The sequence below is a fragment of the Leptodactylus fuscus genome, chromosome 4, assembly GCF_031893055.1.
Source record: "Leptodactylus fuscus isolate aLepFus1 chromosome 4, aLepFus1.hap2, whole genome shotgun sequence".
NCBI classification, from domain to species: domain Eukaryota; kingdom Metazoa; phylum Chordata; class Amphibia; order Anura; family Leptodactylidae; genus Leptodactylus; species Leptodactylus fuscus.
The window spans coordinates 203,377,163-203,389,293 of record NC_134268.1 but is presented as its reverse complement, the minus strand read 5'-3'; the positions used below and the strand labels follow the sequence as shown (position 1 = coordinate 203,389,293).

Below are 12,131 nucleotides of genomic sequence, written 5' to 3'. Positions count from 1 at the left end.
GCACACCTAGAGCATTGCTGGAGAAATCGTGTCTGTGGCATGTGCCAGGGTTGCTGCCTCCTATGTGGGACTTTACGAGTGGAGGGGGGAGCAACCTCATCCAATGCATTTTTGAGGGTTTCATTATAGTGACTGGTGGCCAGATTGGGACAGGAGATTGAAGAGATGGGTATCACAGAGCTCAGCTACTCTCCTCTATCATATAACCCTATATATCACAGAGCTCAGCTTCTCTCCTCTATCATATAACCCTATATATCACAGAGCTCAGCTTCTCTCCTCTATCATATAACCCTATATATCACAGAGCTCAGCTTCTCTCCTCTATCATATAACCCTATACAGTGGGACAAAAAAGTATTTAGTCAGTCACGAATAGTGCAAGTTCCACCACTTAAAAAGATGAGAGGCGTCTGTAATTTACATCATAGGTAGACCTCAACTATGAGAGACAAAATGAGAAAACAAATCCAGAAAATCACATTGTCTGATTTTGTAAGAATTTATTTGCAAATTATGGTGGAAAATAAGTATTTGGTCACCTACAAACAATCAAGATTTCTGGCTCTCACAGACCTGTAACTTCATCTTTAAGAGTCTCCTCTTTCCTCCACTCATTACCTGTAGTAATGGCACCTGTTTAAACTTGTTATCAGTATAAAAAGACACCTGTGCACACCCTCAAACAGTCAGACTCCAAACTCCACTATGGTGAAGACCAAAGAGCTGTCAAAGGATACCAGAAACAAAATTGTAGCCCTGCACCAGGCTTGGAAGACTGAATCTGCAATAGGCATCCAGCTTGGATTGAAGAAATCAACTGTGGGAGCAATAATTAGAAAATGGAAGACATACAAGACCACTGATAATCTCCCTCGATCTGGGGCTCCAAGCAAAATCTCACCCCGTGGGGTCAAAATGATCACAAGAACGGTGAGCAAAAATCCCGGAACCACGCGGGGGGACCTAGTGAATGAACTGCAGAGAGCTGGGACCAATGTAACAAAGCCTACCATCAGTAACACACTACGCCGCCAGGGACTCAGATCCTGCAGTGCCAGACGTGTCCCACTGCTTAAGCCAGTACATGTCCGGGCCCGTCTGAAGTTTGCTAGAGAGCATTTGGATGATCCAGAAGAGTATTGGGAGAATGTCCTATGGTCTGATGAAACCAAACTGGAACTGTTTGGTAGAAACACAACTTTTCGTGTTTGGAGGAAAAAGAATACTGAGTTGCATCCATCAAACACCATACCTACTGTAAAGCATGGGGGTGGAAACATTATGCTTTGGGGCTGTTTCTCTGCAAAGGGGCCAGGACGACTGATCCGGGTACATGAAAGAATGAATGGGGCCATGTATCGTGAGATTTTGAGTGCAAACCTCCTTCCATCAGCAAGGGCATTGAAGATGAAACGTGGCTGGGTCTTTCAACATGACAATGATCCAAAGCACACCGCCAGGGCAACGAAGGAGTGGCTTTGTAAGAAGCATTTCAAGGTCCTGGAGTGGCCTAGCCAGTCTCCAGATCTCAACCCTATAGAAAACCTTTGGAGGGAATTGAAAGTCCGTGCTGCCAAGCGACAGCCCCAAAATATCACTGCTCTAGAGGAGATCTGCATGGAGGAATGGGCCAACATACCAACAACAGTGTGTGCCAACCTTGAGAAGACTTACAGAAAACGTTTGACCTCTGTCATTGCCAACAAAGGATATATAACAAAGTATTGAGATGAAATTTTGTTACTGACCAAATACTTATTTTCCACCATAATTTGCAAATTCTTACAAAATCAGACAATGTGATTTTCTGGATTTGTTTTCTCATTTTGTCTCTCATAGTTGAGGTCTACCTATGATGTAAATTACAGACGCCTCTCATCTTTTTAAGTGGTGGAACTTGCACTATTCGTGACTGACTAAATACTTTTTTGCCCCACTGTATATCACAGAGCTCAGCTTCTATCCTCTATCATATAACCTATATATCACAGAGCTCAGCTTCTATCCTCTATCATATAACCCTATATATCACAGAGCTCAGCTTCTCTCCTCTATCATATAACCCTATATATCACAGAGCTCAGCTTCTATCCTCTATCATATAACCCTATATATCACAGAGCTCAGCTTCTCTCCTCTATCATATAACCCTATATATCACAGAGCTCAGCTTCTCTCCTCTATCATATAACCCTATATATCACAGAGCTCAGCTTCTCTCCTCTATCATATAACCCTATATATCACAGAGCTCAGCTTCTCTCCTCTATCATATAACCCTATATATCACAGAGCTCAGCTTCTCTCCTCTATCATATAACCCTATATATCACAGAGCTCAGCTTCTCTCTTCTATCATATAACCCTATATATCACAGAGCTCAGCTTCTCTCTTCTATCATATAACCCTATATATCACAGAGCTCAGCTTCTCTCCTCTATCATATAACCCTATATATCACAGAGCTCAGCTTCTCTCTTCTATCATATAACCCTATATATCACTGAGCTCAGCTTCTATCCTCTATCATATAACCCTATATATCACAGAGCTCAGCTTATCTCCTCTATCATATAACCCTATATATCACAGAGCTCAGCTTCTCTCCTCCATTATATAACCCTATATATCACAGAGCTCAGCTTCTCTCCTCTATCATTTAACCCTATATATCACAGAGCTCAGCTTCTCCCCTCTATCATATAACCTATATATCACAGAGCTCAGCTTCTCTCCTCTATCATATAACCCTATATATCACAGAGCTCAGCTTCTCTCCTCTATCATATAACCTATATATCACAGAGCTCAGCTTCTATCCTCCATCATATAACCCTATATATCACAGAGCTCAGCTTCTATCCTCTATCATATAACCCTATATATCACAGAGCTCAGCTTCTCTCCTCTATCATATAACCCTATATATCACAGAGCTCAGCTTCTCTCCTCTATCATATAACCTATATATCACAGAGCTCAGCTTCTCTCCTCTATCATATAACCCTATATATCACAGAGCTCAGCTTCTCTCCTCTATCATATAACCCTATATATCACAGAGCTCAGCTTCTCTCCTCTATCATATAACCCTATATATCACAGAGCTCAGCTTCTCTCCTCTATCATATAACCCTATATATCACTGAGCTCAGCTTCTATCCTCTATCATATAACCCTATATATCACAGAGCTCAGCTTCTCTCCTCTATCATATAACCCTATATATCACAGAGCTCAGCTTCTCTCCCTCTATCATATAACCCTATATATCACAGAGCTCAGCTTCTCTCTTCTATCATATAACCCTATATATCACAGAGCTCAGCTTCTCTCTTCTATCATATAACCCTATATATCACAGAGCTCAGCTTCTCTCCTCTATCATATAACCCTATATATCACAGAGCTCAGCTTCTATCCTCTATCATATAACCCTATATATCACAGAGCTCAGCTTCTCTCCTCCATTATATAACCCTATATATCACAGAGCTCAGCTTCTCTCCTCTATCATATAACCCTATATATCACAGAGCTCAGCTTCTCTCTTCTATCATATAACCCTATATATCACTGAGCTCAGCTTCTATCCTCTATCATATAACCCTATATATCACAGAGCTCAGCTTCTCTCCTCCATTATATAACCCTATATATCACAGAGCTCAGCTTCTCTCCTCTATCATATAACCCTATATATCACAGAGCTCAGCTTCTCTCCTCTATCATATAACCCTATATATCACAGAGCTCAGCTTCTCTCCTCTATCATATAACCCTATATATCACAGAGCTCAGCTTCTCTCCTCTATCATATAACCTATATATCACAGAGCTCAGCTTGTCTCCTCTATCATATAACCTATATATCACAGAGCTCAGCTTCTCTCCTCTATCATATAACCCTATATATCACAGAGCTCAGCTTCTCTCCTCTATCATATAACCTATATATCACAGAGCTCAGCTTCTCTCCTCTATCATATAACCTATATATCACAGAGCTCAGCTTCTCTCCTCTATCATATAACCCTATATATCACAGAGCTCAGCTTCTCTCCTCTATCATATAACCTATATATCACAGAGCTCAGCTTCTGTCCTCTATCATATAACCTATATATCACAGAGCTCAGCTTCTCTCCTCTATCATATAACCCTATATATCCCAGAGCTCAGCTTCTCTCCTCTATCATATAACCTATATATCACAGAGCTCAGCTTCTCTCCTCTATCATATAACCTATATATCACAGAGCTCAGCTTCTCTCCTCTATCATATAACCTATATATCACAGAGCTCAGCTTCTCTCCTCTATCATATAACCCTATATATCACAGAGCTCAGCTTCTCTCCTCTATGATATAACCCTATATATCCCAGAGCTCAGCTTCTCTCCTCTATCATATAACCCTATATACCACAGAGCTCAGCTTCTCTCCTCTATCATATAACCCTATATATCACAGAGCTCAGCTTCTCTCTTCTATCATATAACCCTATATATCACAGAGCTCAGCTTCTCTCCTCTATGATATAACCCTATATATCCCAGAGCTCAGCTTCTCTCCTCTATCATATAACCCTACATATCACAGAGCTCAGTTTCTCTCTATTCTTAAATTTGTCTTTCAATCTCTTATTTTTTTCTATATATTATTTTTGCTGTATACATTATAAATTTAGAGGTTTTGGCCAATGGACGTCATATCTTTCGTCTGATTCTTAGCACAGTTGGATCTTTCTGCCTGCAGCTAACCACTTTTAGTAAGGTAGGCACTTGAGCAGGAAGAAAACTATTTTCTTATAAATTATCAGAGAAAATAGAGAGAGTGCATAGAGAGGAATAAAGTGGGTGCATTTAGTGGTCCGGGGGGAGGACTGGACTATTAGCTGCTCGTGATGTGCTGATAGATGGCTGACCTATCTCCTCTAAATGTATTTTCACCTCATTAGTTTGTAAATCGCCCTTGGTGTATGCAGTGGGCTGAGAAGCAATTCGGAATCCATTTGCTTTATGTTTGTTTAGATGTGATAAACGTGAGATTTTTTACCTGGTGACATGCTCGTGTGCTCTGCTTAATATGCACTCGCAACATCTGGAACAATGCTCAAGTATCTGCAAAGGACTAAAAGCGAAATCATAATAATAACTTGTCAATTCTTCTTCTTTTTCAGGTCATTATTCTATATTTTGATCCAAGCACCTTTCGCTGTATTTTGCTTCGTTGGGTTCGCCTTTTGGGATACGCAATTGTCTATGGAACTGTCACATTAAAGCTATACAGGTAATCTACTTTCTTCTCACTTACCCAAATGGCAAATTCAGGGGGTGCAGAGGTGGCAATCACTACCGGGCCCTGGAGCCTCAGGGGGCCCAATGGCTTCTCTACAACATAAGTACTACTAGTATTATAGATAGCATTCGGTGTGGGGCACCCATTACAAATTTTGCACTGGAGCTTTAAGTTACATCTCTGAACAGATTTATGATCTTTGATATTTAAGGGTCATTTGAATATATATTTATTGTGTTAAACACTTAAAGAGATTCTACCATTAAAAATTTTTTTTTTGTCAGTCACACATAGTAATAGCCTTAAGAAAGGCTATTCTTCTCCTACCTTTAGATGTCTTCTTCGCCCCGCCGTTCAGGTAAAATTCCGTTTTCCGTCAGTAGGTAAATGAGTTCTCTTGCAGCACTGGGGGCGGTCCTCAGCGCTCAAACAGCACTGGGGGCGTCAACAATGCTGCCAGAGAACTCTCCAGCGCCGCCTCCATCTTCATCTGGAACGTCCTCTTCATGCGTCTTCCTCGGGTAGACCCTACTGCACATGCCCACAGGCCACAAGAAAATTGCCGCTTACTTACTGTGTAAGCGGCCATTTTTCCTGTGGCCGTGGGCATGCGCAGTCTGTCTTATTAAAAAAATAAAATGTTTCCTTCCCCACTTATTAAACTGCTCTCCTCCTCTTTATCTTCACTCAGACTGTTTAATTATACAGAGTCCTCTCTGTATTCACCTCACATAGAGAAGTATATGGAGAGATAAAGGGGGAGAAGGAGGCTGCCGTCACTGGTTAATTGATTTATTACCTCATTATTTGAAGTGGTACAGTCTTATCATAAAACATAGCAGAGTCAGAAGAGTTCACTGAGAGAAGTAGAGTGTAGCAGCTGTAGCTATTTGTGTGTCTTTTCTCCCCTCTCCATTGACTTCTATGTAAAGAGTAAATCAGTCTTGTAAGTGGAGAAACAAACATATTTCTTCAATAAGATATAGTATAACGATTTTTATACTAATCTGTACTCTTCATTTCTGCAAAGTTGTTTTATAGTTGGAGGTACACTTTAAGTCATTTAATTATATATATAATTTTTAACTTCAGTATTAGTTCCTGTTGAGCATAATTTACTTATATAAAAATACTGGCCTCTTCATTCATCATCATGGACACAGCCTAGAAATTGTTAGAAATATTGTAGCGAGCCATCCAGAGACTATTACATTTCATTATAAGATGCTATGATAACAGAGTCTATATTTAGTCTTTGCGAAATGGAATGAAATAAATCAATATCCTTCTCCAAGTCACTTCTGGGAAATCGGGAAGAAGTGTCATATAGGTGTAAAGATGCCGCAAAGACAAATAAAAAATAGCATTATCTCATTATCATTATTGGAAAGCGATGGGTAACACATGATTGAAATATTTAAGGTGAACTTGTAGGGATTGGGTCATATAGGTAATATAAGGTAATACTGCAGTTACTTTTCATCACTTTCCATTCTACACTGTCAGGGAGTATACTAGAGAAGAAGCTGAGATGGAGGACTGTTACTTCAAGTGTTAATTTACTGAATTGGATAATATGTATTGTATATTTGCAGTATAAACCCAAATATTCTATATACATTGTCATATAATATTGTGGATTTATAGGACAAATGACAATTATGCCAATATACGCTCTTGAGTAAGATGCAGATAGGAATGCGACTAATTCTATATCATTTTTGTCTTCTATATTTTTATACATTATGACAAAAATATAACAAAAGGGGAAGACAATGGGGTAGATTTACTATTAAAAACATGCCAAAAATTGTGTACTTTGGACACTTTCTTAAAGTTTATGCACACTGTCTTATAATGCAGGAGACTACTAAAATAAGACACAGAGGTTGGGAGCAGTAGCAGTAGTCACAATGGCAAGATCCCTCCCAGATTTGCTAGAGCTCCTTAGACCTAGTGCATTGCAGAGAGGGCCTGCAGGGTGCATGTTAGTGGTTTTAGTGTTCCTCTAGTACACTTCTTGGCAGTAAGCCTTCCTGAGTTTGATGGTAGTGCCTTTGGAGTTAAGTCCAGGAATGCTACTCAGGAGACAGTGTTGCAAACAAAAAAAAATAAAAAATGCATGGTTTACTAAAGGGTGCTCAATAACGAACTTTATGCCTATGATGGAGGAGATGGAGGAACAGTACTTAGGGGTAACAATTAGGCAGGAACTGAGGTTCGGTTGGTCTACTTGCAGGGGCAGTTAATATCTAATATCAAAATGTCAATATGTTAAATGTTAAAATGTCAATATCAAAATGTCAAGGCTGTGGAGTGCAGATCCAAAAATGGCTACCCTGTCAGACCTGGGGCTAACCGGGTCCTAAATATGAGGTACATATAACAGTTACTCTCACGGTCTCTTCTTGCACACAATTTCAACAAAGTGAGCAAGGATCACTCTCATCTCCTGACTACAGAAGAACACAATGGTTGACGTCTAGCTGGCTTGGGCCAACCCAAATAGGGACTCTAGCTTTCTCTACTCCTGACACTAATAGACAGGGTCCTATCTATGAGGTACATATAACAGTTGCCCTCACAGTCTCTTCTTGCACACAACTTCCACAAAGTGAGCAGGGATCACTCCCATCTCCTGACTGCAGAACAACACAATGGTTCACTCCTAGCTGGCTTAGGTCATCCAAAATAGGGACCCAAGCTTGTTCTTCCTACAGGAGCAGGAGAGCAACCATCTCCTCCCCTTTCTTTACTAGAGGTTTCTCAATAAGGACCGTACCATCAACTCATAACTCAATAATTTGTTCTTTAAAGGGGACATTACACAGAATATGTGTAATAGCATCAATAGAATAATACACAACTGCTTAAACACAAAGAAAGTCATTGACTTGTCTTTTGTAGTACTACCACTGAAACCCTATAATAACTGGGTGTGGCTTATTTTTTAAGAGGTGGGGCTTATGAGAAGGGGTGGGACTAAAATACATAAAAATGATCTCTAATGATGTAAATATTGCTTACATATATATGTATTGTAAGTATAGAGGCCTGGCTATATATTGGGCAATGCTTCCTAGGGAAAAAAAAAGTATGCAAAGCTGCTCTTCTCCAGAAGGAAGAAATGTATGCCTTCAGCACCACCTATAGGGTGTACAAGGTAGCAGACATTTCTCCCTTCTGGAGGACAGCTGTTATGGTGAGATGCGTACTGTACTATGTGGCTGATGATAGAACACAACCAACGCCTAGTATGCTTTCTGTTCCATCAAGAAGCAAATTAAAAACTGCGCATTATCAGCATCTAAATATTTAAGTGAACCCATAGAGTGTTAGCATGTTCAATTAAACTTGTATATTCTGTGTATAAGCTGGAGCAAAGGTAATGCATTGCCCGAACCAATAATTCATAAGGAGATTAATGAGCACCCATACTGTGCTCAGCCTGCACTGCTGGGAGGGATTTATCAGATTAAAACAAAGAGAGAATATCCAGAAAATTTACATGGCGCATAACTAATTTATGTTGCATAATTAAGTATTACATTTCCCTGTTACATCACATAAAACATATCAGTATTTCTACTGCAAGTATTTACAATATACTCCTGGGTCTAAATATTGCTGTTACATACTTGTTATGGCGCCCCCTGGTGTTCATTTGATTGTCCCCCAGAATGTCCACCTAATGAGTCCAGTGCTAGTGAGAAGCCACTTCTAGTGTCCTTTTTATCTGCTGGTCTGCACAATAGCAGGAAAAATTCAGGGGATAGGACAGGGATCTGGCGGGTGTATTGACCACCTGCACTGGATGAATTAGGTGGACATTCTGTAAGGGAATTAAAAGAACACCAGAGGGCGCCATAACAAGCATGTCACTGCAAAATCAGGGAAAAAGAACATTGATTTTTTAAAAACTTTTTTTTCTATCCCTATAATTTCACTTGACGGTCACCCCAGGTTGTTGTTGTTATTATTATTATTATTATTATTATTATTATAAATTCTGATTATATTATACTGTCCTCATAACCCTACAATCCAACTTGTCCTCAACTCCTGATGATGCTCCATCTTGGCTTGTATATTTCTCTTTCTCTTCACTCTGCTATGAATCCCATGATGAATCAGCATATCATGGACAGCTAGAGACTGTACTTTATCTACCTGCTGGGCTGGAGGGGCTGTGCAATTTTCCTTCCTTCTTTACAGAGACTAAAAGTATATAGTTAGGGAGACTGAGCTATGAGCGCCTGCATTATAGCTATACCTCCCAATCCTCTTGGATTGAGTATGAGGGGTCCAGGTTTTGAGTGATGTCCTGGATTGCAGGAGGAATGTCCTGGCTTTAATTCATCTGTGTCCAGAGTTTGTAAGTGAGTTGAATACAATGGTGAAGTGGGAAGCCATCTGCTCCATGCTTCAGCATTTGGCCCCTGTTTCAGCTCTGAGTATCTGAGGAGCAGCAGGTGCAATGTAGTGTCATTGCTATATCTGGTCTGCTGCTCCCTGAGACTGGAGTAGACAGAGAAGGCATAGGTCTTGGACAGTGGAGGAATGGGTATAAGTTTTTGGGGTTTTTAAAAATAATAAAAATTTATGCATTATACTGTGAGGGCCGAAGGAGGGAAAAATTATAATGTGGGGACGTATTCAGGGGGACATTATACTGCGGGGGGCATATTATATGGGGCATTATAATATGGGGTCCATGATAAGGGGGGCATTATACTGTGGGGACCACATTAGAGGGGCTTTATACTGTGGAGGCCATATTGAGGGGGATGTTATACTATGGGGTGATTTATCAAAAGGTAAATAATACCATACTGGAGCCAACTAAGGGGCACTGCGTTGTGTGGGGACCAGGGCCGCCGATAGGCCAGTACTACTGCTACTGGCGTCAGGGGCCCGGCCAAATTTAAAAATGGGGGGGCCCGGTTTTGGCCCGCCACCGTGTGCCGGCCCCCTGGCGCCCGCAGCAGTCATTCTATGTCTGCTGATTCAACTCAGATCTGCGTCCAGAGGACGCAGATCTGAGTTGCAGACATACGCGGCTGAAGCAAGGAGCTGACCTGTGTCAGCTCCTCTCTTCGCTGCTGCCGCCTCTCTCGCTGACACATATGCGGCTGAAGCTGTCGCATATGTGTCAGCGAGACCGGCGGCAGCAGCGAAGAGAGGAACTGACACAGGTCAGCTCCTCGCTTCAGCCGCATATGTGTCAGCGAGACCGGCGGCAGCAGCGAAGAGAGGAGCTGACACAGGTCAGCTCCTCGCTTCAGCGCTGCCGCCGGCTACCCGGCAGTGTAGACGCGATGTGATGACGTCACATCGCGTCTACAACTGTGCGCCAGTAAGAGAGAGAGGCGCCGAGAGAGCAGCGGGGGAACGAAGGAGAAGGTAAGTCTAATGTGGAACGTGAAACTGGGGGCAGATGAAGGAGAGGACGGCATAACACTGGGGGCAGAGATGGAGGGACATAAATCTGGGGGCAGAGATGGGGGGCATGAATCTCGGGGCAGAGATGGGGGCATGAATCTGGGGGCAGAGATGGGGGGCATGAATCTGGGGGCAGAGCTGTGGAGACATGAATCTGGGGGCAGAGATGTGGGGACATGAATCTGGGGGCAGAGATGTGGGGACATGAATCTGGGGGCAGAGATGGGGGACATGAATCTGGGGGCATAGCTGTGGAGACATGAATCTGGGGGCAGAGATGGAGGGGACATGAATCTGGGGGCAGAGATGGGGGGACATGAATCTGGGGGCAGAGATGGGGGGCATGAATCTGGGGGCAGAGATGGGGGGCATGAATCTGGGGGCAGAGCTGTGGAGACATGAATCTGGGGGCAGAGATGGGGGGCACATGAATCTGGGGGCAGAGATGTGGGGACATGAATCTGGGGGCAGAGATGGGGGACATGAATCTGGGGGCAGAGCTGTGGAGACATGAATCTGGGGGCAGAGATGGAGGGGACATGAATCTGGGGGAAGAGATGGGGGGACATGAATCTGGGGGCAGAGATGGGGGGACATGAATCTGGGGGCAGAGTTGGGGGGACATGAATCTGGGGGCAGAGATGGGGGACATGAATCTGGGGGCAGAGATGGGGGACATGAATCTGGGGGCAGAGATGGGGGACATGAATCTGGGGGCAGAGATGGTGGGACATGAATCTGGGGGCAGAGATGGGGGGGACATGAATCTGGGGGCAGAGTTGGGGGACATGAATCTGGGGGCAGAGATGGGGGACATGAATCTGGGGGCAGAGATGGGGGACATGAATCTGGGGGCAGAGATGGTGGAACATGAATCTGGGGGCAGAGATGGGGGGGATATGAATCTGGGGGCAGAGATGGGGGGACATGAATCTGGGGGCAGAGTTGGGGGGACATGAATCTGGGGGCAGAGATGGGGGGACATGAATCTGGGGGCAGAGATGGAGGGGGGACATGAATCTGGGGGCAGAGATGGAGGGAGGACATGAATCTGGGGGCAGAGATGGAGGGAGGACATGAATCTGGGGGCAGAGATGGAAGGGGGACATGAATCTGGGGGCAGAGATGGAGGGGACATGAATCTGGAGGCAGATGAAGGGTGTATATGAAGCTGGGGGAGAGACGGAGGGGGGACATATAGTTTACAGGTGACTGTAGGAGGATTATACAGTGTGCGGGCACATGAAAAATTAATGAGTTGTCGGAGTCAACATAACAGTGGGTGGGGCTAAATTTCCCGCGGCGCGCAAAGCACATTTTGTCCCTCTTTTGGTTCTTCAAAAGTTGGGAGATATGGGTACTGGGGGCAATGGAAAGATGTTAG

The 12,131-nt window shown here is 43.0% G+C and overlaps 1 protein-coding gene across 1 annotated transcript in view; it reads left to right on the top strand.

Annotated features, from left to right (window-relative positions):
• Nucleotides 1–12,131, top strand: part of GPR158 (G protein-coupled receptor 158) — a 194,559-nt gene that overhangs the window by 166,809 nt on the left and 15,619 nt on the right. Inside the window, exon 6 of the mRNA XM_075271687.1 lies at nt 5,187–5,296. Within this exon, the coding sequence (XP_075127788.1) occupies nt 5,187–5,296 (110 nt within the window). The remainder of the gene's footprint in view (nt 1–5,186; nt 5,297–12,131) is intronic.